Source organism: Diceros bicornis, chromosome 9 (genome assembly GCF_020826845.1).
Source record: "Diceros bicornis minor isolate mBicDic1 chromosome 9, mDicBic1.mat.cur, whole genome shotgun sequence".
Lineage (NCBI taxonomy): Eukaryota > Metazoa > Chordata > Mammalia > Perissodactyla > Rhinocerotidae > Diceros > Diceros bicornis.
In genome coordinates, this window is record NC_080748.1 from 34,786,289 (window position 1) to 34,812,903 (window position 26,615).

The 26,615-nt window shown below is 40.2% G+C and overlaps 1 protein-coding gene across 3 annotated transcripts in view; it reads left to right on the forward strand.

The window, feature by feature from the left end:
• The window catches only part of VWA8 (von Willebrand factor A domain containing 8), a 354,390-nt gene that overhangs the window by 291,962 nt on the left and 35,813 nt on the right, over nt 1-26,615 (forward strand). For 2 of the 3 annotated variants that reach the window (XM_058548243.1, XM_058548242.1), the window contains 3 exons: nt 13,905-14,013; nt 17,397-17,553; nt 23,690-23,798. In XM_058548243.1, the coding sequence (XP_058404226.1) occupies nt 13,905-14,013; nt 17,397-17,553; nt 23,690-23,798 (375 nt within the window). Of the gene's footprint in view, nt 1-9,763; nt 9,868-13,904; nt 14,014-17,396; nt 17,554-23,689; nt 23,799-26,615 lie in introns of those variants that run through there. The other variant, XM_058548244.1, reaches the window with a different exon arrangement.

Consider the following 26,615-nt stretch of genomic DNA (forward strand, 5'->3'; position numbering starts at 1 on the left):
AAATATCACTTTCCAGAAAAAATATAAGGCTTCCATCATCATCAGAGTAATCAACCTGATTGACTTATTATCTGGTAAAGTGCTTTTTTTTCAAATGCCACCAAACATTAGATAAATCTGTAAGAAGCTTCAGACTTTGACATTTATTCTATCTTCTATTTTGAATATAAACAAGACAGAAGCACCAGTTTTAGCATGAAATAGCCGAATCACTAGATAACGTTCCTCTAGTGTGTTTTAAAATAGGCAAAAAGCTAGAAATGGAGACTTTTAACTAGCAAGCATATGATTTTTAAATCACTGCATTTGATCTCCTATATGTTTTAGTTAATCTACCAACACTTTGAGTGATTACTTTTTCTTGCCAGATTGATTTATTTTTCCTCTTAGTCTAGCCATCTTTCAGGTTTAAAGCGTTTAGGTTTATTGAGCAAGGGGAGTATCCTTAAAAAAATTCATTGCATCTTGGTTTATGTAAGTCTACCAGCAGGAGAATTTTATCATTCCCTAAGGGTGACTATGAGCCATTTGGGTCTGGCGGCCTGTTAAACTATTTCTCTTTGTTTATGGTCTATGTAACATGAGGGAGAGCAAAAGTTGGCTCCTGTGAGCATTCCCTAAGCCTGGACATTGCTTTGCTTCTGCTAAAAACACTGACGTGAATAGACTGTTACAGACTCAAAGGTCACTTTCCCATTTTGTTCATATTGAGAAATACTTTAGATAATTATCTGTCTTTTGTATCTAAGAAGAATAGGAGCAGGGGGAGGGAGTTGTTTCATTTCCTTGAATTTTCTTTGCTAGGCTACATCGGGCTCTCTTGAAATTGTAAGACAGAGTAGAGATGTGGCCCACATAAAGAGTACATTGCTTCTAAGAGTGGCCCACCCATTTGTTGGTATGCTGCCGTTTCTGGAAATCCTTTGTTCTTACAAAGATACCTCACTATATGCCATGAGAGTCTTCCTCAACGTGTATAAAGCCAATTTGTATAAATCAGATAACATTTCCTCCTTGATTTCTATAACCATTTCAAAGGTTGCAAACATTTATTGAAAGACACACTGCAATGAACCTATGGGCTATGGGCTTTTGCCTTCAAGGTGCCTAAGGTTAGCAGATGAATAGGCATATATAGGTTGATAAGACTGTTGTGGCATAAAGGACAATATGGAGAAGGATAGAGTGCTGTGACAGCCCAGAGGAATAAAAGCACCTTTTGTTTGGGAAATTCAGGAACAACTTCTAGAAGGTACCATTTGCAGGATGGCTGTCCTCATGGCCACGTACTTGCAGTTTGTCCAGATTATAGCTTTAGATTTCACTCATCTAGCCTCCTTATCTTTTTTTTCACAACCAGCATATCTATCTATACTTAATAATCTCCAAACAGATGGTTATGCTCCAGAAAACTTCCATTTAAAGGAACATGTTCAGAAATTTAAAAACTCTTTTGAGATGAAAAAAAGTCTTTTAAGCCTAATCTCCATAATAACTTTCATACAGTCTCTGTTTTCTTCAAACTTCAGGCTACTCTCTCCCATACATTCTAGTCTCTTGCTTCCCAAATGGAATAGATGCTACCAGAATGCAGCTCTTCCAACTTCCCAAGTTGGAAGCTCAGATGTACGGGCTAATCTGCGTCTGTACCAACCTCCCTTCCTCTCCCATCAAAGACATGTCTCTCTTCCCACCTTCTCCGGCACTTTGCTCCATCCTTTGACTCCTTTTTCTCAGGTATCTTCGTTCTCTCTCCCTTCTAGATCCTTCCCATCATTTAAATAGACTCCAGTATTTTTCTGGACCCCACAGATCTCACTCGCTGTTACTCTATTAATGTAACACATCTCTTTCACAGCAAAGCCTCTTAAAGGAATTATCTAAATGCACTGACTCTACTTCCAGACCTCTAATCACTCACCTCCCATTCTAATGTGACTTCTGTCCCCTCCTCTCCATCTACAGAATTGCTCTTGCTCAAGTCACAAGTACCTCCCACGTTGCTACATTCCATGGGCCCTTTTCAGTCATCATCTTATTTGGCTCTAACTTGATTTGAACTTAGCACACTCTGTCTTTGTTGAAGCCCAGTCTTCTCTTGGCTTCCACGACGATCATAATCTCCTCCTGACTTCCCTCTGCCTCTCTCATCTGCTTCCTCTCACTCTCATTTGCTGATTCATTTCTTTCCTGGGCCACTGCCCTTTTCAGTCTAAATTCTCTTGTAAGGCAACTTCATTCACTTCCATGATTCCAAGTGGTTAGTACTTGTAAAATGCACTAACAAGTAAAACAGAACTAGTGGGAATTTATAAAAAGTGCACATTAAAAAAGAACGAGTTCTCCTTTTTCTTCTGCTTTATTTAATAATAATAATACATCTTTACTGCGTCATGTATTTGGATGTTACTTTACTTTTTTTGCAAGCATCTTTACATAGACATAAACAAGTTTCAAGCTGGATATGACATAAGGGGTCATGTCTGAATACAACCCCCTTCATTCTGTAGATGCCAAGACTGAAGTCCAAAGAGATTAAATACTTTTCCTAGAGTCACACGACTGTTTCATGCCTTATTTGAACCTCGCAACAACTCCATGAGGGCATGTGTAGTTATTACTATTTAAGAGATAAGAAAACAGAGGTTCTGAGAGTTTGAATCTTGATCAAGGTTGCATAGCTCGTAAGTAGCAGAACTAGAACTAGAACTCAGGTCACTAGGCTGCTGGCATGCACCATCCTGCTTCTCTGCATTCCTAGGATTGCTGCAGTTAAGTTATATGTAAAATTAGTTAAATTATATTTCAAAACTGAGATTGTCTTTAAAAAGAGAGAGACAAACACACAACAGCAACTGCAGTGTGCACTGTTAGAGCATGGCATGATTAGGGGGAAGAAAGCAGGAAGGAAGAGTGTCACGTCATAAAAATTCCAAGTGTTTATACTGAGTTAGGATGATTGTTTGTTTAATTAATTGTTTAATTGTACATACCAATTCCTGGTGAACTGATACCATAATGATAAATGCATTTCTCCCTGATGTTCTTCAATAAGGGAGAATAAGTTTAGGAGTGATGAGCCCCAACTTCTTTGGTTATTAGGGCTTTCACATAAACCTCTGTGTGCTCTATTAGTTTATTCTACTTAGACTTGGCAGAATGGGTGAGTTTAGGATGAGGCATTTCATCCTCATAAACCTCAGTGAGTACATACTATGCAGGTAGATGGCACTGGGCGCTGTAGTAAGAGCTGCTTGAGCACAGGCAAGGGCTCTCCATGAAAACTGTCACTACCCTTGTTTTCAGTTCACATCCCCACTGCTGTTCTTTTGGCCTGAAATTCCAGCCTCCTGTGCTGCCCAAAGCTTACTCTTCCTTCAAGATTCTTCCTGGGCATTACCTCTTCCAGGAAGCTTTCCCTGACACTTATCCTGACCCCCAGCCTTAGGAGCCCTTCCAGTGTGTTCCACTAGCACATTGCACTTACCGCTAGCATGGCATTCCAGCCACTCTCTACGCTGATTAATGAGAACAGGTCTACCTCGCACACCTGACTGAAAAATCCATAAAGTGTAGAACTGGGTCTCCTGTGTCTTTGTATCCTTAGCTTCCAGGAGACGCCTGGTCATAGCCAGTGCTTTTAAAAACTTCTATAGGCAAGGAAGCCGTCTGACAGGAAAGGGAGGCACTTGAGGGTTCATCTAACTTATATATCTACATATTTTAAAAATTAAATTTATAAGACTTGTTATGAAAAACAGCTAGAGACAAACACTTTCAACTCTTTTTGCTAATTTGTTTTTTGCCCCCATGTCTCTAAATAGCATACTTAAGTTTCTTCTTGATTTTTCCATTTTTAACATTATCTTTTGACTTCAACCATGGAAGTTCAGGATTTCACTCTCTTTAATTTCCGCAGCCCTGCTGTATGATACGCACTTCCCCTCAATCACTGAATTTTGTACTGAATTTTGGTTAGACCAACGTTCAGGATTCATATTATAATAACAATGTGAAACGTTATCAACCAGAAGAACCATGTGCTATGCTTGAATTACATTTTTTCCAGTCTTCTCCCTCAATTTCTGGGTGAAGAAAGCAAAGAGAAAATAAGTAACTTTGGCCAAAACCATTTCACAGGTAAGTGCTAGAACCAGGATCAAAAGCCAGTCTTCTAATTCCCAGTAAAATAGTTTTTTGTGACATCAAGCTGCCTCTCAAAAAAATTATTTTTTTAATTTTAAAATCTTGAAGATTTTAAAACCAATTTGAAGAGCCAAACTTCTACATGATTATATCAAAATATTCTTTACATTTAACTTTCGTTTTACTCAAATTACCCCCATCCTCTCAAACACTACTCAATTCCTAAGGCACTTTCCTCTGTTTAAAATCTCACTTACAGATGCCTAACCTCATTCTCTATCTACATTAAACTTACTCATCTCTAAAAATAGCATTACGACATGTCAAAATAAGTCAAAAGTGCAGTATAAAATGTGTTTCTTAAAACCTGGGTTCTGTTAAGCTACCTCGCATGGCTGCACAACTAGAATACTACACTGTGTTAGGAACTGGGGTACAATGATGTCAGTGCAAGGAAACAGACATGAAAAAATTCCTAAGTGTCATAAAGAGTTATAATAACACAATAGAAGACAGTACAAGCCCTGGAAGGACTCAGAGGAAGGTCTTGCTGCCACCCACTCACCGCAGTTCAGCCCCAAGGCCCCAGGTTACTGAAGAGTCTCTTTATGTTGTGTTATGTTCTCTCCTCACCCCTCTGTATGATCCCCTTGATTGCCTAATGACCGTGTCATGGCGCTCATAGCCAAACATGCACAGCTTCATGTCCCAAAGTTTGTGCTGCCTCCTGCCCTTGACCTCCCAGGCCACCCAAGGCTGGCACTGCTGAAGCGACCCGCACATGGGGGCACAGAGGGAGATGAGTGGGCTGGGGTGTAGGGAGAGGAGGGGCACCACAGACGGCAAACATAGAGGGACCTTGTTGGGATGGCATCCAGGGCTTTTGTCCTTTAAGGAGTATGAGTTTCAGGGTGTAAATGGGAAACTGGCAGATTCAAACTGTTAAAGAAACTGGAGAATTAACACAAAGGAGAAAATGACAAACTGGTTTATGTTTGATTATATAAACCCCTAATTTATTACAGTTATTATAGGAATTGTTTGTATCTAATTACCATGTAACTCAATATCAATGATATATAACAAATTTCTATCATATTATCTGTGCCCTAAATTTCATTAGAAAGCTTTACCCTTTGGTATTTAGTATTCTAAATTTGTTGCTCACATAGTGAGAGCCTTCACAACCTAAAATTAAAAGAATGTTTCACAAAGCGAGATCCAATAGTATTCTTTCCTCCTACCCCAAAGTTCCTGCTTTCCAACTTGCCTCCTTAAGTTCCAGGAGAGCAGCTATCAGGCCTCTCTCTATTCTTGGTGTCATATACACCACTGGAGCCATTCTGCAGCTTTGAAATGGCCGCAGGGACAGTACCAGTAATGCAGTCATGCGCTTATTCACCAGACATTTACTGAGCTGCTGCAATGTGTGAAGACTGTGCCAGGTGCTAAAGATGATAGGAAGAATAAGACCCAGTCCTGCCCTCTGGATGTTCACAGCCTAGAATCAATGTTGGTTTACATACCTAGCCACATATTCCTATACCCCATAGCACTGATTTATTGCAATGCTGTTTATCACTGAAATATTTTCTTTAAAAAATATATGAATGTACTATAATAAAAGTGTATGCATTACAGTTACTTAATATATGTATTTTTCCCATGTTCCAAATAGCGTTTTATACTCTTAGCCCATTTGAGCTAGTACAGCAGCCTGGAAGGTTCCCCCTGACAGTGAGCCTTAGAGCAAAACCATAAATGCTCTCAGCTAATGAGCAACGTACCACTCTATCCTGAGTTCTCTGTGTGTGCAGTGTATATAGCTTTCTCTCTATCGCCTCTCCTTATGCTATTATTTTATATTCTGATTAATAGTTTTGACCTGTAGTGGCTGTCAAAAAGTCTGTGAGAGTGCTGGGCCTGTTGGAAGCAAAGGAAGACTGTATTGCTGGATGTTAAAACACGGGTTTTACAAGAACTCCATGTGCCTCGAGGAAATGGCTGAGGAAACTCAGGGTAAACATCAGTAGGCAATGGCTTTATAAACATTATTATAGCCTGAGATGGTGAAGCAACAATTATATGAAGGACAGCTGGAAGAAATGATGGCTAGCAGCATAATGTGGCTTTAGCAGAAACAAAGAAAATGGAAAACCAATTGCCAATGTTTGATGCTGGAAATACCTCCCTACGCGGAATATGCTATAATAACCTGTCCAGCACTAATTCAGTTACATTCGTATTTTCAAAAAAGAATTCTCCATGCTAAATGCATTTGCATGGAGTTGTGGTCAGTGCTTCCAAGAATTTTTAGAACCTAGCTCGTATTAAAACCCCCTTTTGCTTCCACCCACTCTAGTGGTAGGAATGGCTTTTCTACCCACCCTTCCTTTTCCTAGCTGCACTTAACACCTCAGAGAATTCTCTTGACATGGAAAGCACAATGGTTTTAAAAATTACCAAATAGGTTTTGTGTTTTGGAGAGAGCACAAGACTTCAGTACGAGACTAAGATCACCCGGCCAGGAAATGCCATGAGAGGTCGTTTGGCTTCAATAATGATAACAGTACAGGGCAGGAGATGTCTTTTGCCAGGGCCACTTTGTGTACAACAAAATCGAAGCATCTGCGCACTGTTTGTTGAGGTGGCCTCGCATTGCTAACCTTTTCCTTGGCCACAGAGGTCTGATGGCCACTGAATTTACTCTAGTGTTGGATGCTAATCTTTTGAAGGCTTTTAAAAATAAAAGAGGCAAAAACAGAAAGGGTAAGAATGTTTAAGACCTGACAGTTTGCCCCGCCTCCACTGTCTCTGAATTTAATTAGCAGTTGTTTTTGTGAGAATGCCCAGAATACTGAATGTGCTCGTGTCAAGTGGCAGCAGGAGGGGTGTGTTTCTGTGCCAGTAGACTGTTGCCGTGCCAATAATTTGTGGTTTTTTAACATGTGTTTTTTACATTCACCTACACACAATGATAACAACATTTGGTTTCCCTTAAAGATTTGTTTGTAATTACAGCATCTTAACCCCTGAAACATCCTCTTGATTCTATCATCTATGTTCCATATTCTCAGATTTTCCAAAAGGCTTCTTCATTGTTTGTTCCTATTTGAATTTAAATAGAAGAAAGAGATAAAGAAAGTACTCTATGTAAAGTGAGAGGTTGCTTTGGATGGATTTTGTGACCTCATAATTGTTTTTTGAACAGCCACTCAAACAGCTCTATCTGGGCCAGAGAGCAAGGAGAGAGGCCACTATCCACAGACTCGGAGGCATGGCAGGGAGTCGTCTTGGGCCCAGCAAGGGGTCCAGCCAGAAACTGAGCTGAGGCCTTGGTAGGGATCAGAGTCAAGCCAAGGGAGGTGCAGGATCAGGATTTAAGAACAACCCAGAGCCACCGGGGCCATGTGTTTCTTGCCTGTTAGGAGATGGCTCTTTGCTGACCAGTGGCTGGGCCATGCTGTGCTGTTTGCCAATTATGGGGCTGGCAGGAAAGAGCCAGGAAGAGTCCCAGCAGACACCCAGCTGACAGCTGCTCATGGAGAGGATTGCATGCGGAAGATTAAACTCGTATTCCGTCTCAGGGCAGCCTCCCACATGTGCATTTAATACATATTTAATAAGCATCTGTTATGTTCAAGGATGTATGTATAAGCCACTGTGCCAAGTACTACTGTCAGATAATAAAAGGTAAAGTAAGATATTTTTAAATTGGTATTTTGCCCTCCTTTTAGTCCAAGTCTGTGAAATCTGTAAAGTTTTGTTCATTTTGATTGGACTGGGTGTTTTTGATGCATAGTAATGGACTTAGTGAAAAGGGTCATTCCACTGAGAAAGTTCTTTGTCAGAAACTGTAAGCTCAAATAGAGAAATAACATAGGATACATAAAGAGATGTGTTTCAAAACATCACATCAGATAGAGGATGGGGGGGTGTTTGGGGTTACAGTTTCAAATATTTTTAAAAATTTATTAAGCACACCACTTGTGCCAGAAAACAAAATATGCATAAGTCTCTAGGAGTGTTCAAGCAGAAAGAAGGAGGGTAAGATACAGAGTTGGGTTGAGTTTGGGGAGGTGGGAAAAGGGATCCAGCCCAAAGTCAGGAGGGAGGGGCTACTGGTTGACTTGAAGAAGCCTGTGAGAGAGGACAGGAACCTTTTCTATGCCAGAAGATTCCACCTACTGCATCAGAGCAAGAGCTGCTACGGGACAGACCACAGACCACCTATTCTGCTTCTTACCTGTAATGTCACAATCGCCCTAATAGGCATTTGTCTTCAGGGCCAGGGAATAGGCCTAGTATGCCCCCTGCCCACTCCCTACCCCATCCTGTCACCTCTGCCTGCTTACTGATTCCTAGGCTTTCAAACAAAGGAAAGACTTTATTTCTCAGTGATAAAGGCACTTGCAATGTGAATGCCCTTTGGGGTTAATTATTTAGTATGAATGAATATCAGCTACAGTGCAATTTTTTAATATTAGTGATGAAAAATCAGATCCTTCCCTGTGTTTTAAGAGTGAGGAGGGATTAAAGAGGGCAGGAGGTCATTGAGTATTTGCCACCAGTCAGGGAAGAACTGAGGATAAATTGCGTACTTGATGGCTTTGCCAGAGATTGAAATTGGAACACATAGAAGCTACCTATGGACAAAGATATTTTTGTCATGCATTCTCATTGTAGAAGCTACATGTTAGTTATGAAAACTGGGTGAGGATCAGCTTTTTTTTAAACTACCTGTCTTTATATGAAAGACTATCATTCCTAGGGACATATTAATGTGACTTTCATTGTATCTATGAAAGAAATTTCTAATTTGTGGGTAAGACCAATCCCAGACAATAATATGTTTCAGGCAGATGTGTTCAGTACCTTATTATGGCCTGTATCACCCTGTGCTGTGACCTCGTTCCCTTTATACAATATCCTCCTAGAAGCAAAGATCCTATTGCCTGTATCTCCGTATCCCAGTGAGTAATAGATATACAATAAACATACACAGAAATGTTTGAATAAGAGAATGAATGAATGAATGAATGCATTCAATTGCCTGCTAATCAATCAGGAAAATCATAGGCAACTGTAATAAGTGGTATTTCTATGCTGATATTATTATGGAAATTTTTGATGTCAGAAAATTCAAAGCACATCTTCATGTTAGAAGACATCCTCCAAAAGGTCAGGATGATAGCTTCTGCCCTGCTGCCTCTCATTCACCCTTCAATGCATGAATCAATTAGTTTGCATGCAGTTGACTCCAAACAGCAGAAAATCCAACTGACAGTAGCTTAAACTATAAGGACATTTATTGTTTGCTTATGTAGAAGGTCAGAGGTAAGTGACTCCAGGGCTGGTTCAGCAGCTCAACAGTGCCATCAGAGACATAGGCTCCTCCTTCCTTCCCTCTGCCACCTTCTTCCTGTTGTCACATGGTCACCAGATGGAGGCTACAGCTCTATGCACCACATCCTCACTCTGTGTCCCAAGGCAGCAAGTGCATATGTGTTGGAGAGTAGGGGAGGGCAGTGTATCCAGGGCAACAAGAGAGCTGTTCTTTCACCTGGGAGGAAATCTTTCCCAAAAACCTCCTGACACACTTTCTCTTACATCTCAGGTCACATGCCTTCCCCTAGACCAATCACTAGCAAAGAAGAATGGGATTGCTGTGCTTACATCCTGCCAACCACGGTTCATCTGACTTCTGTTTAAAAAGAAGAAAGAGGGAGTGGATGTTGGGTAGGCAACTAGAAATGTCTGCCGTGCCACACCTAGTCTCCAGCTGGAAAACGGGAATCAGTTGTGTTGTCCAGTCATTCCTCCAAGAGCTAACTTTTCTTCCAGGATTATATTCTGGCTATTTATTTCATTTTACTGATGGTTTTTAAAAATAATGAGCTTGAGGAAGAGCCTAAAATATATGGGCCTTGCCCAGAATTACAGGGCTTTAGTGAGTCATGTCCCTGCCCTGCTCTGGCTTTGGGTTGTTTTACTCTGGAACGTTTTTATGAGTTATAATTTACAAGATCCATGTTTTTTCCATTTTAATTCATATGGAAGTGGATAATAATTCTTAGGATTATAGCACACTTACCTAAAAGGAAGTAGATTGTGTCAGCTGTGAGAAACACGGCAAAGGTCTCAGCATGTGCATCGATTTACATCAAAAGTTGTAAGGGTCCACGGTATTTTGTGGTTTGGGGAAAATTTTGATTCATTTAAGTGAATACAGTAGTGTCTATTTCAATAATTGGAATGACTTACTTGAGCTCTTTCTAGATGAAACCAGTCCTCAAAGGAAATGCATTCCAAGTCCTTCTCAACACATACTTAAAAGCATTCAGCACTTTATCAACTTTCTGAATGAGTAGTGGCTCTATAGCACACGTCTGTCTCCAGGAAACAAACTTCCTCAAATAATAGGCCTTCCCTACTATCTGTTCCAGTTTCTGTCCTGGGCTGGACTGTCCTACACTTTCTGCCTTGTACCTTTTATGAATCATTGTCAATGCATATACAAGATACCCTAAAATGGCTTTGAAAACCCCTTGGCAGAGGTGCTCCTCCCATCTACTAGAGAAATATATTCCTGTGAGTATAGTGACATTCACAAAAAGACACAAAATCAGGTAAACTTCCCAAATGCCTTGCTTTTAAGTAAATATCCCTGGAATTTTATGGTATGTATTTTTCTGGAATAAATCAGGTTTGGGCTGATAATTGTTTTTGTCAAGAATTTGTCAATTTGGAAACATCTCTAGACTCCCATTTGGGGTTGGTGTGGGGCTGCCTTCTTGTTGGCAGTGTGAGCAATGCCATTTCCCAGCAGATGGCCTGGCAAGACACACAGGTGGCAAAGAACACGCCAGTTCCTTTCTGCCCAGAAATTTCATAGGCAATTTTCTGCCTCCCTGATGGCCCATTATTGGTGTCTTTTGCAACTTTAAGAGCATGATTTTGGAGGTAACTGAAGGGGACAATTTGAGGGATTTTTTTCTTTTTGCCTTGTGCCATCATTTTTATACTTGTTCTCAAAAGGCTGTTCTCTTACAGCAGAATAATTGGATTGTATAAAATGTCTAAAGGAGATAACTAATTTTTGATGAATGTAAAGTTACTAGACACATAGGAATTTGCTTCTTATACCTCTTCTGAAGTCTTTTTATTTATTTTTAAGCAACATACCTGAATAGACACACACACACACACATACATACATACATACATACATACATACATACATACCCCAGAGTGAGGAATGGTGTTCAGAACAGTTATTCCAATAATGCTATCATTGCTCAGACTATTTTTGGAACTTCATCTTTTAGAGTTGGCCCGTAAAAAAGACAACTCTTATAAGCAAACTAGTCTCATTGATGTATAATTGTACCTGGTTTTGAATAAAAACCTAGCCTGATCACCTTATTTACCAGATTTGGAGTCATTGAATCAGTCAGAGCATGTCAACACTAGGTGGAAGGGGAGGAATCATTTAGTTCAACCCCCTTAGTTTCTAATGAGAAAACTGAGGCCCAGAGAAGTTAATTGACTTGTCAAAGTGTACGTAGCAAGTTAGCAAATAATTTGTACCAGAAATCAACCCCAAGTATCCTTTGGTTGTTTATTAAAAATCAAATCTATTTTTAAAGAACACGTAATTGCCACCATTAAATGTATTAAAAAAGAATCTGCCATGGACTCTGCAGATCCTTCAAGAGGCAGTCCAGGAGTGTTTTGAGCAGTAACAGCATTATTGTAATAAATGTATCTTTGTGTGTAAAAAATAAGCTTATCTTCTTATTATAAGAAATGTATCTCCATATGTAAGTTCCATTATGTTTGTTTAAAAAATCAGCCTGTAGTCATAACTTTTATATAGATTTCTTAAATTAGCAACAGAATAAAACCCTATCCCAATTTTGAAATGTTCCTTGTTTTTCTCATTGCTCATGGAGAACATCTACAGGATGCTGTAAAGATCTCCAAACAGTATCTCCCAGGCTGAGGCAAGCTTGTCCTTGTGCTGTGCTGTCCAATGAGATAGCCACTAGTCATGCATGGCTATTTAAATTTAAACTTTAGTTACTTATGTTAAATTTGAAATTTAAAATTCAGGTCCTCAAGTACTTGATAGCCACATTGGGCTAGCCATATTAGACACCACAGGTGTAAACATTTCCATCAACACAGAAAATTGTATTGGTTAGTGCTGGTCTAGAATTCTTGTAGTCAGTATACGTATTTTAATTTACTGCTCATATCTTACATTACTTCTGGACAAGTTGGAAAGTGATGGCAAGTTTTGAGGAAAGTATTTTAAATGTTTCTTTGTTCTCTAAATGTTGCTAGCTATTCTGCATAGTTTAATTAAAAAAGGAGAAAAAATTTATTTTCACTCATTGTTAGAGCATGATTGTGTGTGTAAAATTCATATCAATTATCACATCCTGGCTGCTAAATGTTCTTAAAGTATGCTGAAGTGATGGTAAAAACTCTGTTAACGCTGCCAAAGCTATTGGCAGCAAGGTCCAGTTAATTAAAATCTGTTTACAATTGTCAACGTTTGAAATGAACTAGTCTGGACATAAGACAATGGAAGTTATATTGAATTCATTCTTAATAGCCATTTTATTTGCAAAGACCTTAAATTACCTACCTACGTTCATTAATCCTAACATCCAGGATGAAAAGTGTAGATACTAACAAGGAATGGGTCAGCTCTAAAGACTGATCTGGCATCAGGCTTCAGGTCCATTGGCAAGCTGCCCTGCTCCACTGTAAGCAATTGGAGGACAGTGACCAATCCTCCATGGCTTTTGTAGGCCCCGTGGTACTTTGCATGATATCCGGCCAGTACATTTTCCGTAAGTCTTATTTAAAAAATAAATGAATATTAGATCTAGTCTACCCTGAGAATCATTACATTTGAGAGCAGGCTCAGAGAGTACATGAAATATGACTTCTTTGAGTTCTTTTTATTGTGGAGCAATATCTACTGAACTGATGACTAGGATTGGAATTCCTATGTGGTTGTCAGTCCTTTTGGTGAATCTGTGCTGAATGAAATTAGGGACCAATGAGCCACTGGCTCTCACAGAGAAAGATTAAAGTGCCACTTACTCTGTTTGAACTGCAGGAATAGTCAATCCAGTTTTAAAATAAAGATGAATTAGGAAAGCTACAAAATACCGTAATAAAATAAGAGTGAGTCCAGAAAATAAATAAGCAGTTTTTAGTGTCTGTGTGTATAACAACATATAATATATCACTGAGGCACACATAGATACATTTTCTGTTTTTCTTTTCCATATATTTTATATAAAATGACATTTCTCAGAGGAATGAGATTTCTTTGAAAACTAAATAGGTATATATATATATCTGCTATGACTCAGCCAGGAAGTGATCCTTTTAAACCATTGGGAGAGTGCCAGTCTCTGGTGAGGACCATTTTCCCTGCTTCTGGTAGGTCTTGTTCCCTGTGTAAGTGCCCGAGGCATGTTATGCACCACGAGAATTCTGAAGCTGTGACCCAGTCCAGCTCTTTTTCCTTTTTATAAAGATTTTTTAAAAAATTAAATGTCTCCTTCCAAAAATGTGATGAAATTTTTGCCAGACACTCACAGCATCTATTATGTCCTGTGGCTTGGGGTTACGAGGTATCTTAAGGACTTAGGGGAATAGAATTCTTCTTTCTGTCCTGGAATTCCTGGTGTTGGTCACGGGATAGTGATAATGTCTCAATTCTTCATTTTTAGATAACAATCAACAGAGATAGTGGTAAAGACGTGAGCTCCCCTAAACGTGGGAAGGAGGACCCAGACAACATGCCACACGTGGGCGGCAATACTTGGGCTGGCGGAACAGGTTGGTAGCACTGGCATTCCCCTGGGTCAGGCTTCCCGAGACTTCTCAAGCCCATGTAGACAGCACACCACCCCTAAGAAGGCTCAGGGACCAGCTTGCCTTCTCTCCCTCCCCCGTTAGTCAGCTGGATTTTGCTTTTGCCCTCTGGCCCAGCATGACGTCAAGTCATGGAAAGACTCTCGCATATAGAGTCCCTGGTATTTGGAGACTCTGCCACCCTATGACCTAAGGCCATTCTGACCATCCCAGAGTTGCTTCATCAGTAAGCAGGGATAATATTAACTGCCTCACAAGGTTGTGGTGAGGATTAAATGAGATTATGATTGCAAAGTTGCTGAGCACAAGACCTGGCATAAAGAATGTATTCAGTAAAAGTGTTAATCCCTTCTTTTAAATTCCCTGCCCTTGGGATCATGCCAGAAATTTATAGTAAATTCTTCCTTGACCAACTGACTTTGAACAGAAATGGTCCTTGTCTTCCACATCTCAGACGTGAGTATGTTGAGGATGCAGGATTTTGAGATAAGAGAGTTGGTTGCGGTTTGAACTGATGGCTGTGGTCCATTCCTTCCTCTTGGCTGCCTGACTAGAGCATTGTTCCTATGACTGCTGTCTTCCTCTTTCCTCCATGGCAGCTGGAGCAGACACATCTGCTAAGCCACAGGAATAGGGCCAGACTGTGTGCACACTGTCTGATCTTATCTCAGCTGTGAGGAGTGCTGGCATGAGCTCTGTACTTCGCTTTCCCTTAGGATGGTCTGTGCCTCTTGGCCTTGACAGCCTTGGAGGAAATGAGTTTCTGTCCTGGGACAATGTGCTATCAAATAGGTCTGTGGACTTCTTGCCTACTCTGTTTATTCATCAAGCATCAGCTCTAAAGAAAGGGTATTTTTAGAAATGTCCTTTGATCTGGAAATTAGTGTCAAGCCAGCAAGATTTAATCCATATGGAATGCATTGTGGAACGAACTGGCCAGATGTAGGTTTCCCAGCAGTGGACTACTCTGGCATGGAGGTTCTTGCTTGTTATTCAATTTGAATCTAGTAGCTCACATACCTGTCCAGGCTGAAGACCCTGCTTTTGCTTCCCCTAGCCTTTATTTTTCAATTTTTCAAGGCTCCCTTGCTTCAAATTCTTTTTCTCTGTGTCATTCTTTTCCCTCAGAATTCTCTCCATTGAACTTAGTTCTGACCCAGCAAGTCATTTGATTCCCCTTTCATCACCAGAGCCCCTCCCTTGCCTGTTCCCCACCTTATCTTCTGAACTGATTTAGGATGTCTAAGGTTAGCTTCAAGATTATGCCTTGAAGCCTAAAACATCTGGCAAGCATTTTCATTTAAGTAGTACAAATTAAAGGCTCTGGGAAGTGGAGGTCATGAAGAACTCTCTCTTCATGCCCTCTCCACCCCACTGTGACTTTCCCGAGGGACCATGTGACTCAGGCTGAGCATCACTCACACCAGCCTCTAAACAGTTGTGGGTCCTTTCCTCCTTTCACTAAAAATGATGTCATCTCAGTGCCTAGGAAGTTTTAAGCTCTAATTCAGGATCCACCCATACCCAAGGAGAACCTCCTATAGGAAGGGAGTCAGGTCACAGAAACAGCTTTTCCACCTCTAGCCTATTGTCATTGTTCAATTACTGGTCCCCTCTGCCTATAGGCTATCCACAAGTGAGAGCCAGGAATCACACACATCCGAGAAGGAATTTTCCACCACCAATTTCTAAATAAAAAATGAAATAAGATGTGCTCAAATCGAAGAGTAAAAATACTATAATTAATAGGCTGTTTTCATGGTATTTCCCAAAAGGAAATGACCTACCTAGACTTTGGTAAGGGAAGCAGTGCATGCTGAATTCTTGCTTTTAACTTATTACAACAATTAAGGCTCCAAGGGAGAAAAGAAAAATGTGACATAATTTAACCAAAGCATAAAAGCTTTGAAAATTTCCACTTTGTGAAACTTAGAAATGACCTCATTCTATGTGACTGGAAGTTATCTTAATAATAATAGTAAGAACAATCACTCATATAGCTCTTACTTTGTGCCAGATGCTTTTCTGAGCATTTTAGCCCCATGACAATCCTATAAAGCAAATAATATTAGTATCTCCATTTTATAGATGAGGATACTGAGACACAGAAAAGTTAAGGAACTTCTGTCAAGGACACATGACTAGTGCATTGGAGCCAGGATTCAAACTCAGGCAGTCTGACTTAACTATACAATACTATGCTATATAATGCTAGTATACTATACCATACTATACTGTGCTATACTACTTATACTACAGTACACTGTACTGTACTACACTAACTCTACTTACTCTACTGTACTATACTATACAATATGGTGTTATTCTGCCCCTCTGTTATTGGATTCTTTTCTGAGTTCCCAAGTTATGTATGAATGAACAAAAGAAACTGATTACTAGTATTTTAATCCTTATACAGCAGGGGTAATAAACTGGTAGCCCAGAGGCCAAATCTAGCTAATATATGTTATCTTTTGGCTCACTGTAGTGTTTTAACATAATTTGAATTTGAATATATTTAGACAAGGCAAATCCTCTTTAGTTAGCCAAAGTCCTCACTACTTCTTATAATATTACCTACCTGGTCTTCTAGGCATTTAATTTATATTTACAACATAAACAATTTATACAATGTTACATAATGTCACTTACAAGCAGTAAAGTTGGGTTTTTATTGAAAAACTGTTCTGAAGCTGGCAATGTTTATCTGTTGTGTATTACTCTAAGCTAAAAGTCAAAGTTGGTTTAATAATTGACTTGTAATGTTGGCTAAGCCACTGATGAGGTTATGAGTAGGTCACTTAACCTCTCTGTGCATTATTTTATCATTTGCAAAACAGAGGAAATGGTATCTATACCTAGCTGTCTCTCTCTTATTTTAAGGAAAAAGAAGGTTACATGTGAGGGAAGAGGAGTGTTGCTCACTTAATTAACAAATACATACTGAGTATTTATGATGTTCAAGCTACTCGTCTAGGTGCAGAGATACAAAGATATGTAAAAAATATTATCCCATCCATCATATAGTCGGAGAGAAAAGAAAAATACATTTTAAAGGGTAACAGTGCACAGGAGTATTGATCCCTGTGAGGTAGAGTCATCAGATGAGGTATCATGAAATTTGGACTGAGCCTTGAAATATGAGTAGGATTTGGCTAGACAGAGAAAAGGAAAAGCATCCTCAACAGGGGGATACCCTTTGTTTGCAGAAGAAGGTCATTTGAATATTTAATGATTAGTTGAGTATGATTAATATGTTTCACAGGACTGCCTTAAACTCATGATCTGACTTGTGTTTTGTGGTCTGGATCAGACTTACCACCTGTATTTTCATGGTTTCCTCCCAGGGGGAAGAGACACTGCAGGTCTGGGTGGCAAAGGAGGTCCTTACCGGCTGGATGCAGGCCATATGGTGTACCAGGTCTCTGAGGCTGAGAAAGATGCAGTTCCTGAGGAGGTGAAGAGAGCTGCGAGAGAGATGGGCCAGAAAGTGTTTCAACAGAGGTGAGTGGTCACTGTCGCCTCTAGAGCAATGTTCCCGCTGTGGTGAAATATCGTAGTGGACCCTGTGTAGACCCAGATTTGTGTGATTCTCCACCTCATGGAGCAACTTGGACCACAGACTAAATCCATAGCCACCCCCCTCCCTAATGCAGACAGCCAGGTGAACATAATCCCCCATTCTTTCTACTCAGGCTCTTTTAAGTATATTGATTACATATAACTGTATAGAAGAAGGAACTGAGCAACAAATATTTCTCTAAAGAGAAGTTAAAGTGCATATCACTCCATCAATATCTGTTCCTAGGCCACATAAGGAATTCAGATACCTCTATGTGATGGTCCCTTCCTGCCCTCAGAAATCCTGTAGATTTTTTTTTTTATAATTTTATTTATGTATATCCCCCAAAGCCCCAGTAGATAGTTGTATGTCATAGCTGCACATCCTTCTAGTTGTTGTACGTGGGACGCGGCCTCAGCATGGCCGGAGAAGCAGTGTCTCGGTGCGAGCCCAGGATCCGAACCCGGGCCACCAGCAGCGGAGCGTGTGCACTTAACCGCTAAGCCACCGGGCCAGCCCTGGAATCTTGTAGATTTAAGTGGAGGCAGAACTAGTACACACACACACACACACACACACACACACACTCCCTCTCTCTCTCTCTCTCTCTGCCTCTTTCTCTCCTGTTAAGCGCTGTAGTCACAGGGTGTGGAGTCTGTGCCCTCTGGCAGTGCAGAGAAGGGCAAGGTGAGTGGTCTGATGTGAGTTGGGGCCTGAGATCAGCCAGGATTTGGACATTCCAGGAAGGGAAAACTAAAGAGGAGAGGCACCAGAGTAGGATGAGCATAGTGTTTGTGGCAGGGAGAGCCCGCCTACCTTTCCAGGATAAAGGGTACCAGCTGGATATGGTGGGGAGTGAGGTTGAATAAGGAGGCCCTCTCAGTGGGTGGAGGCTTTGCAATCCAGGCCAACAAGCCTGTGGCTTTCACATGATCTGGAATAATTCTGGGCTACTTTGATTGGAACCATCTAAAAAATGAGAATAATTCACATGATGCTTTCACTAGACATCCACATATGTTCTTCAGCTAAAAGTGAAAAATACCAAAGGACCAGCAGTGTCTCCTTCGGGACTGAGGGAATTGGTAGTGGTTAGGGAGGCAGATTTACATAGTTGTGCTCAATGAAAGGATCTGGGTGCAGTTAGAAAAAGCATACTCAAGTGTATGTGTTATGAAATTCCTCCCACGTAGAACATCTGCTATTACATTACATGCTGTGCTTACACATCCTGCAAGTAAACAGTACAGAACAATGGGAGTAAAAATGCATGTCCCTCCTGCCACACCCTCGGGAAAGCCCGCAAGCCTTAGGACCCTCATGTACTCTGCAGGTAAATAAAGCAAAAGTGTTACTCTCAGCCCTTCTGCTGGCTTCCCTGGAGACCTTGAACCATTTATTTATCCTCACTGTGCTTGAATTTGCTCTTCTGGAGATAGGTGATTTCTCTCTCCCTTCCTCTCAGAGAGGTTTATAGATAACTATGTTAGGAATGAGAGCAGTTTAAACTTCTCAAAAAAAATGTGGGAGGAATGCTGTAATGAAAGGTCTTGTTGGAGTGAAAATATTGCTCTACAGTTCATGCAAACAATGAAGTATCTACTTAGGAAAAGAACCAAACAATTAGATATTCATTATTCACCCCTCCCCAACTAATGAGTTCCTATTGTTGCCACACTCGAAACCTCACAAGTAAATGTCCAGTCTCAGTTTTTGCAAAAGTGGACAAGTGGATAGAGTGCTCTGACACACAAGTAGTTCATGGGGAGGCAGAAAGGCCTTTTTGTAGTGCTTGGACACAAGTATACAACCCCTTCTCTGACTTCCATAATACAGATAAGGAACCTGGTTCTGTTCGTTGCCCCAGAGAGGAAAGAAGTCAAGAGCATCTTGATAATAAGGCAACTAAATTTAGTGGATGTCAGAGAGGAAAGAGAAGAAATCGGGAAGGGAATAAGTGAGAAAACCATGCACCTCTGCTAATTACTGCAGAGAAGAATCTAAGTCCAAGTAAAAGAGAATACCATAAGGTGGATGAAAGACAGAGGAGGTGGACAAGGGTATGAAAAGGGAGAGGAAGAACTAAAAACACGTGGAGACCCTGAGAAAGACAGGGTATAAGAAAGCAGAGAGAGAGAAATGTGCTTCCCACTTTCATGTAGTCAATACTCCCATTTGATGAGTATTCAATTTAGTACTGCTAAAGATTTTTCTTTAACTTTTTATTACGGAACTTTTCAAACATAAACAAAGTAGAGGGAAACATATAATGAACCCTATGGACCTGACCCCCAACTTCAAGGAGAAAAATCTAGCTCCACTCTCAGTCCCCATCCCTGGATTGTTCTGAAGCTAATCCAAGATGTCCTATCTTTTCATCATACATACTTCAGAATGTATCTCTGAAAGATAAGGACTCTTTAAAAAAAATAAAAACATACAATACTATTATCATGTCTAAAAACAGTAATAATTCCTCTCTATCATCAAATAGTCCACTTAAAACTATTTTGCAACTCTAGGCATATGTAGAATGAGGTCAGGTCCCTCCATTTATGCTCTTATAGCACCGTGTACCTTTTCTCCATAGTTCTTATCACTCTTTCCCATTACGTTATTATTTGTGCAAATAGTTGATTGCCTCCCCACTGACTGTCAGTTCCTTGAGGGCAGAGTGTTTTGCTCTATAGTACTCCCAGTACCTACACCCAGAAGCCAGTGCGTGGCACACACTCATGCATTTTTGTGGAATGAATAATACACATGTGCGTGCAAGTAATGGTATCACCCTCTAATACTTAATTCAGAGACTGACTAAAACCAGACTGACAGCCAGTCCTATCCATCAGCCTAGAGGTCCTTATTCCTGTATATCAAGACTTGATTAACTCAGGAAGACTAACAGGTAGACAAGCATAAGATAAGCAGAAAGCAGGCCAGAAACATTAAACCAACAGAACGTGAATGAAACAGACAGTGAGGTACTTGCACACGCTTAGAAGAGTGTTTAAGGTGGGCACCAGCTGTGGCAATTGTTACCCACTACCATTTGCAAAACTTATCAGCTTTACACAGTAGGTCTCAGCTTATGTTTGTTTTCCTCATAATTGATCCAAAATTATAGTATTTAAATCTAACCTATAAGAAAAAGTAAAATGAGAACTAAAATTCCCAGTCTCTTATGTAACAATAAATATACCCTTTGAAAGTATACTGTGCCAACAAAATGCAGTTAGTCCACATAGATTACTAGGATGTGAAGCAGCTGTGCCCTGCAGTTTTGAGCAGGGTTAAAGAAGCAGAAAGACGTATTTTTAGCGAGTTTTGTGAGCTTGAAAGTATTAACACTGGGAAGCTTATCTGATCCAGAGGCTAAAATTTCCTATTTTCTTTCCCCGTCCCCTGCTTCAGTCTTCATCTTTCAGAATTTATCAGCTTTGAACACCTTGTAGGTGATCTTTCTGAAAGGTGACACAACCTGGAATATGATTTCCAGATTTCTTCATAATTAAAACAGCATGTGGTGTATTTTTGGGTGCAACATGATCGTGCCAGAGGTAGCCCTATAACTGGAGCTAATTCTGATTTCTCTACAAAGACCAGTGTGCCCGAGGTGACTTGCCAACTGCCTGGCTCCTTCCTTGACGTGTGTGTGTGTGTGTGTGTGTGTGTGTGTGTGTATTTTTCCCCTGCTAAGGACAAGCTATGTCTATGTTTTTTTTTCTAATCTCCCTTCTTTGGAAAAGTACTAATCTCCGTCTTTTGGGAAAGAGCATATTGGCTTCCCAGGTATGAAGGGGTAGGTAGCATATCCTGCAGTGTTCAGGACATACTTGAGACATAACTTAATCAAATGAAAATTTATAGAGAGGTTTAAGAGATTGCCAGAACTAAACATAAGAGGTATTGTGAGGAGGTCAAGCCCGGTACACATATTTCTCATTGTTCTTCAGAACAGAGAGTAAATTAGATTTAGAAGGGCATCTTGGCATGTCACCTTGGGAAATAACCATTCAGGTATTATTTACCTTTCAGGTATTTACCTTTTGATACTCAGTGTTTTCAAAGTGCTATCCAACAGCATTTATTGAGTGCCACTGTGTGCCAGGCATTATACTAGGTACTGGGGATTCAAAGAAAAAATAAGACTATTTCTTCTGCCAGAGGAATAGAAGAGAAAATAACAGTGTGCAACACATGTAGTAAATGCATGTTTCATTAAATTTTTGGTTCAGTTATACACATACACGCACACACGCATTTGTGTGTACTAGATCTCAATGTAAAGCATATTTCCTACTGTGGAAAATAAAGTTTGAAAAATACTATGACAGAGGGAAGTAGACATATCTACTAAAAGCAATAAAGTGCAGAGTTTCCGTAGTAGATATCTGTAAGATAGGTAAAAGGAGTGATCAGTTTCACTGGAAGGATCAAGCAAGATCATAGGATGTGGCCTTCGAGCTGGATCTTGAAACCTGAGTTGGTTTTGGCTAACCCAGCCCAGTGCTAGGGCAGAATTGCAGATCTGCCACATGGATTCTAGGCCTGACATTATGTGATTCTAATGCGCTTCCAGCACTCTGCCCTGTGATAGATGGATTCTTCCCTGCGCTTAGCCTGACAGGGAGGAATAGAGACCATTCATTCTCATTCAGTATTGGGGTTTCTGTTCCAGCCCAAGGTGATAGATATATGCTTTAGATAAGAATTTCGCCTGCACACCTAGGATCCGTACCTCCAACACTGCACACATACATATGTGCACATCCATATACACATTGCAGTTTAGACTATTGTGTTGTTGTTAGGCTTTGGAGACATGCATTCATTATTTCCTGTCCTAGGATCAGCACCCTTTACATTTATAGAAATTTATAGAAATGTGTGATCAAATTTGCTTATTATGGATACAACACTGTAAAACCCAAGAGAGTTTCACTCAGTGAATGAACCTTATACTTGTGATTAAAGATGCTGCATTTTAAATAATCCTGAGCTTGTTTTTATTTCAGTCATTCATTTCAATTTATTTGGAGCACCTATTATATGCTAGGTACCATGTTAAGCACTATACATAAAGATGAGAAAGACTCAACCCTTACCTACAGGAGCCTAGTTGGGGAGACAGGAGGCAGATAACTATAGCATGGGTAGTAAATGCTCTGATAGAGATAAGCATGAAGTGATATGGGAGCACAGAAGACAGACCTGGGGATCAGTGCAGGCTTCCTAGAGGAGGTGATCACTAATTTGAGCCTTGAAGAGTAAGTGGGAGTTAAAGGCAAAGAGGAAGGGAAAGGGAGCTCTGCATGGGAGAGAAGCCCACGAAGGAGCTCTGAGTCACAAGCACGTGATGTGTTCAGGGAACTGCAAGTGCACTGGCGGGGTTGCAGCGGAAGCAACTCATGAAAAACAAGAAAAAGTAACACTGTACTGGGAGGATAGAATTTCAAAGCCTCAATTATATTAAAACACAATTATCCTACTAAAAGTACATAGTCAGCAATTTCAGAAAACCCTCATATTTTACATAGCAACACATTAAATTACATTCTTCGGGCCTGACTGTTATCTTGGTCAACCAAATATATATCCTTGGTCTTAAAAAGCAACCCATGGGAGCTCTTCTAGGAACCTGCTGCATGAACTGACCAGCTGCCAACATCACAACCCATCTTTGGAATATAGAAATGGTGTGCTACAGAGCTGACTCACTGGCTCGTGAGAGCCAATTGTGCACATTTCTTTCTAACTGAGTGCTCAGTGACCTCACTGTTGGTAACTTGAAATCCATCATGTTGTGGGTATTTAAGAGAAAAAGAAATCATCAAATACTACAAATCAGGGCTTTGTTTTTGTCCTGGAGGGCAACTTGTTAACCATGTACCAGCACACCACTGGACATTCCCCTCCTTTGAAACTCCTAGCTGGAGACATCACAACTTGCCTTTGCTCCTCAAAGGCAACCTGAGTTACCGGGGAGTTTGCTACCATTCTAGCAGTAGATGAATCGAAGTAAAAGACCCATGTGTTCATGATTTCAGCTGTTGCCTTTTTCGACCCCTCTGATTTCAGGCTAAAGGAGATCCAGATGAGTGAATATGATGCCGCAACCTATGAAAGGTTTTCAGGTGCTGTTCGAAGGCAGGTGCACTCCCTCCGAGTCATCCTGGATAATTTACAGGTAATCCTCCATTTATGGACCAAGAAAATAATCTGGGCTCAAAGCTGGACCCATCTCAAAACTGTTGGAGAAAGTTATCCAAACCCTATTCAGCCAGTTAGAAAAATTAATCATTGCCAAAATGTTTGCATAAAACTGTGGGTCACGCCATGCCTTTCTTAGTTGAGTTCTCCAAGGAAAAATATTTGACCTCACCTTTCCTCCTGTCCAGGAAGCAGTAATATCACCAGCAACCCTCGAAGACACCAGACTTCGTGATCTCCCACATATATGATCTATGAGCATCCTGCCTCTACTAGAAATTCACAAATAGAATTCTCTTCCTACAAATCATTTTGCTATCATTGACTGGAGAGGCAGAGGAGCATTTTGGATCATCCAGGCTGCATTCATTATTCCCCTGGCGTCTCCTCCTGCCTGCCCTTCCCCACATTACCTGCCTTTTTGCATTTTTAGAGCGTAGTTGCCTCAGAACCAGTTAATATTGCTATTGCCCCTAAAAATATTGATTAAGATGCTTCAATATTTCCTAAGCAAAGACTTGTGATTTACAGATTTTACATTTGAAATTGTGTTCTGGCCAATTTGCACAGATAATTAAGGAAGGGCTAAGTATTCTCTAAAATCACAAATGAGGTAAGATTATTTTGCCTAAATAAAGAGAAGTCTCATTTCAGGGGAGAAGGGGCAGGGTTAGGAGCCAACCCATGACATGCTTCTCCACTCTGCTCTGGAATCTTCTCTTTCCTTTCCATGAAGTGTTTGAAGTCAATTACCTTCAGTTATACCCTTTCTCTCTTTGGTTCTTGTTTATAATTGTTCTTTTGAGGGGAAGTTTTATAATTATTTGCTAGATTTTGGGGGTAAGAAGTTCTGTGATGCAGTTTTAATCCACTATTTAACCCAAACTCTGGAAAAGCCTCATTTTTTAAAAGATCTAAACTCCATCAGGAGATTAGGAAAAGTTCTATCATTTCCAAGAGGAAAGGAAGAGGAAAAATCTTTATAATGATTAAGTAAATGCCTAATTTCAAAATTAGGCATGTAAGAGGAATGTAAGAAATAAGTCATTTGCTTTTTAAAAAATCCATATACAGTTATTTAGGACAAAAAAGCGTAAGATCTTACATAAACTATGTGAACAACAAAAACTATGAGAACAATTGAATGGTTGAATTTTCGTCTTTAGTCACTCGCTTAACAAGTGCTCATTGCTGTGGGCATTGAGGGCAACTGCTGGGTGGGCTCTGAGCTCCAGGTCAAAACAACCGGTGAATAAGAACGAACATGAGTGGTTCACAGGGATGAGGGTAATGGGAAATGGTGCTTGTCCTAAGACTGAAGAATGAGTATAGTTAAGTCATTCATTCATTTCTTAAGTTCTTGATGCACACTAGGCATTAGAGATAGAAAAATAAAATGTAACCCTTGTCCTCAAAGAAGGAACACAAATAAGACAAGCAAACAATTTCCTAAGTTCTGTAGAGAAGTATGCCCATGATGCTATGGGATGAAGGAGGAAAGGCTTCACGGAGAATGTAATGCTTGAATCATCTTGCAACATGCTGAGGAATTTCCCAGGTGCTTAAGAAAGCAGGGCATTCCAGACATAGGACACAGCATGTGCAAGTGCAAGCTGTGCACTGTGACTGAGAAGAGCATGTACGTGCTGGGAGACAATGGCCAGGGAGAAGGCTGGCAAAGTCATAGGGGCCAGATCATGACCAGCCCTGGATTCCATGAGAACATGCAAACAACATTGGGTTTTACCCTGTGGACAAACAGGCCATTAGAGGATTCACAGTACTAGAAAGGGATACAAGAATATATTTTTAATTGAAGGAATCAAAATCCTCATCTGGTGTTAGTTAATGTCTTGATTGGTATTCACTGGGCACTATACTAGAGTTACTTTTACAAATATCATCATATTTAATCATCACATCAACCCTTTAAGATAAATGATTATATTTACAAGATCAGCCAAAGGAACAAAAGTCAGACCCACTACTGTGACTTCTTGCAGTAGAACACAAATTAAGGATGGGTTAGAATTAGGATTAGCATTAAAGAATGACTCCCTCTAAACACCACAGTGGTGAGACCAGTATCAGAAAACAGTGTCCAGTTTTGCTTTCCACTTTCAAAGAGAGAAATTAAACTGTGAAGGGCTCAAGGCAAAGCAACAAATAAGATTAAATAGATGGAAAACAAGAAATTGGCACCTATAGAAAAAATCTGTAAAGAGGTTGGGGTTAATAACTTTCTAAATATCCTCAATTAGAGTAACTATTCCAGGGAAGTTTTCATTCTCTTCTTTTCTGGAAATCTGAAAAAAAGAAAATAGTAAGAAAGAGTTTTAAGATATAAGAAAGAGAATAAAAGTGATTTAATCCTTGAATGAATACCTAAAATGGATGTAGGACTTCCATCTCTGGAAATCTTTACAAATAATACCAGCATTTAATGATAGCAAGCATTTATTGAGCAATTACCATGTGCCAGGCATTCTGCTAGGTACCTTATATTATCAACATCATCATCAAGATCTTCTCTATCATCATCATCATCACTTAATGGCTAATAGTGCCAGCTCTGGACCCAGACAGCCTGGGCTCTGTAAAATGGGAATGACAGATATTAGGGCAGTTAGGAAGATTAACTCAGATGATGCATGAAAACCATTTAAAACGGTGCCTAGCATAGAGCATTCTCTACAGAAGAATTACCTTCCTCCTTACCTTCGTTGTACTTGCTAATATCCATCGGCCTGGACTGCAGGCTAGGCACCCAGTCAAGTACTTCACATTCATTGTG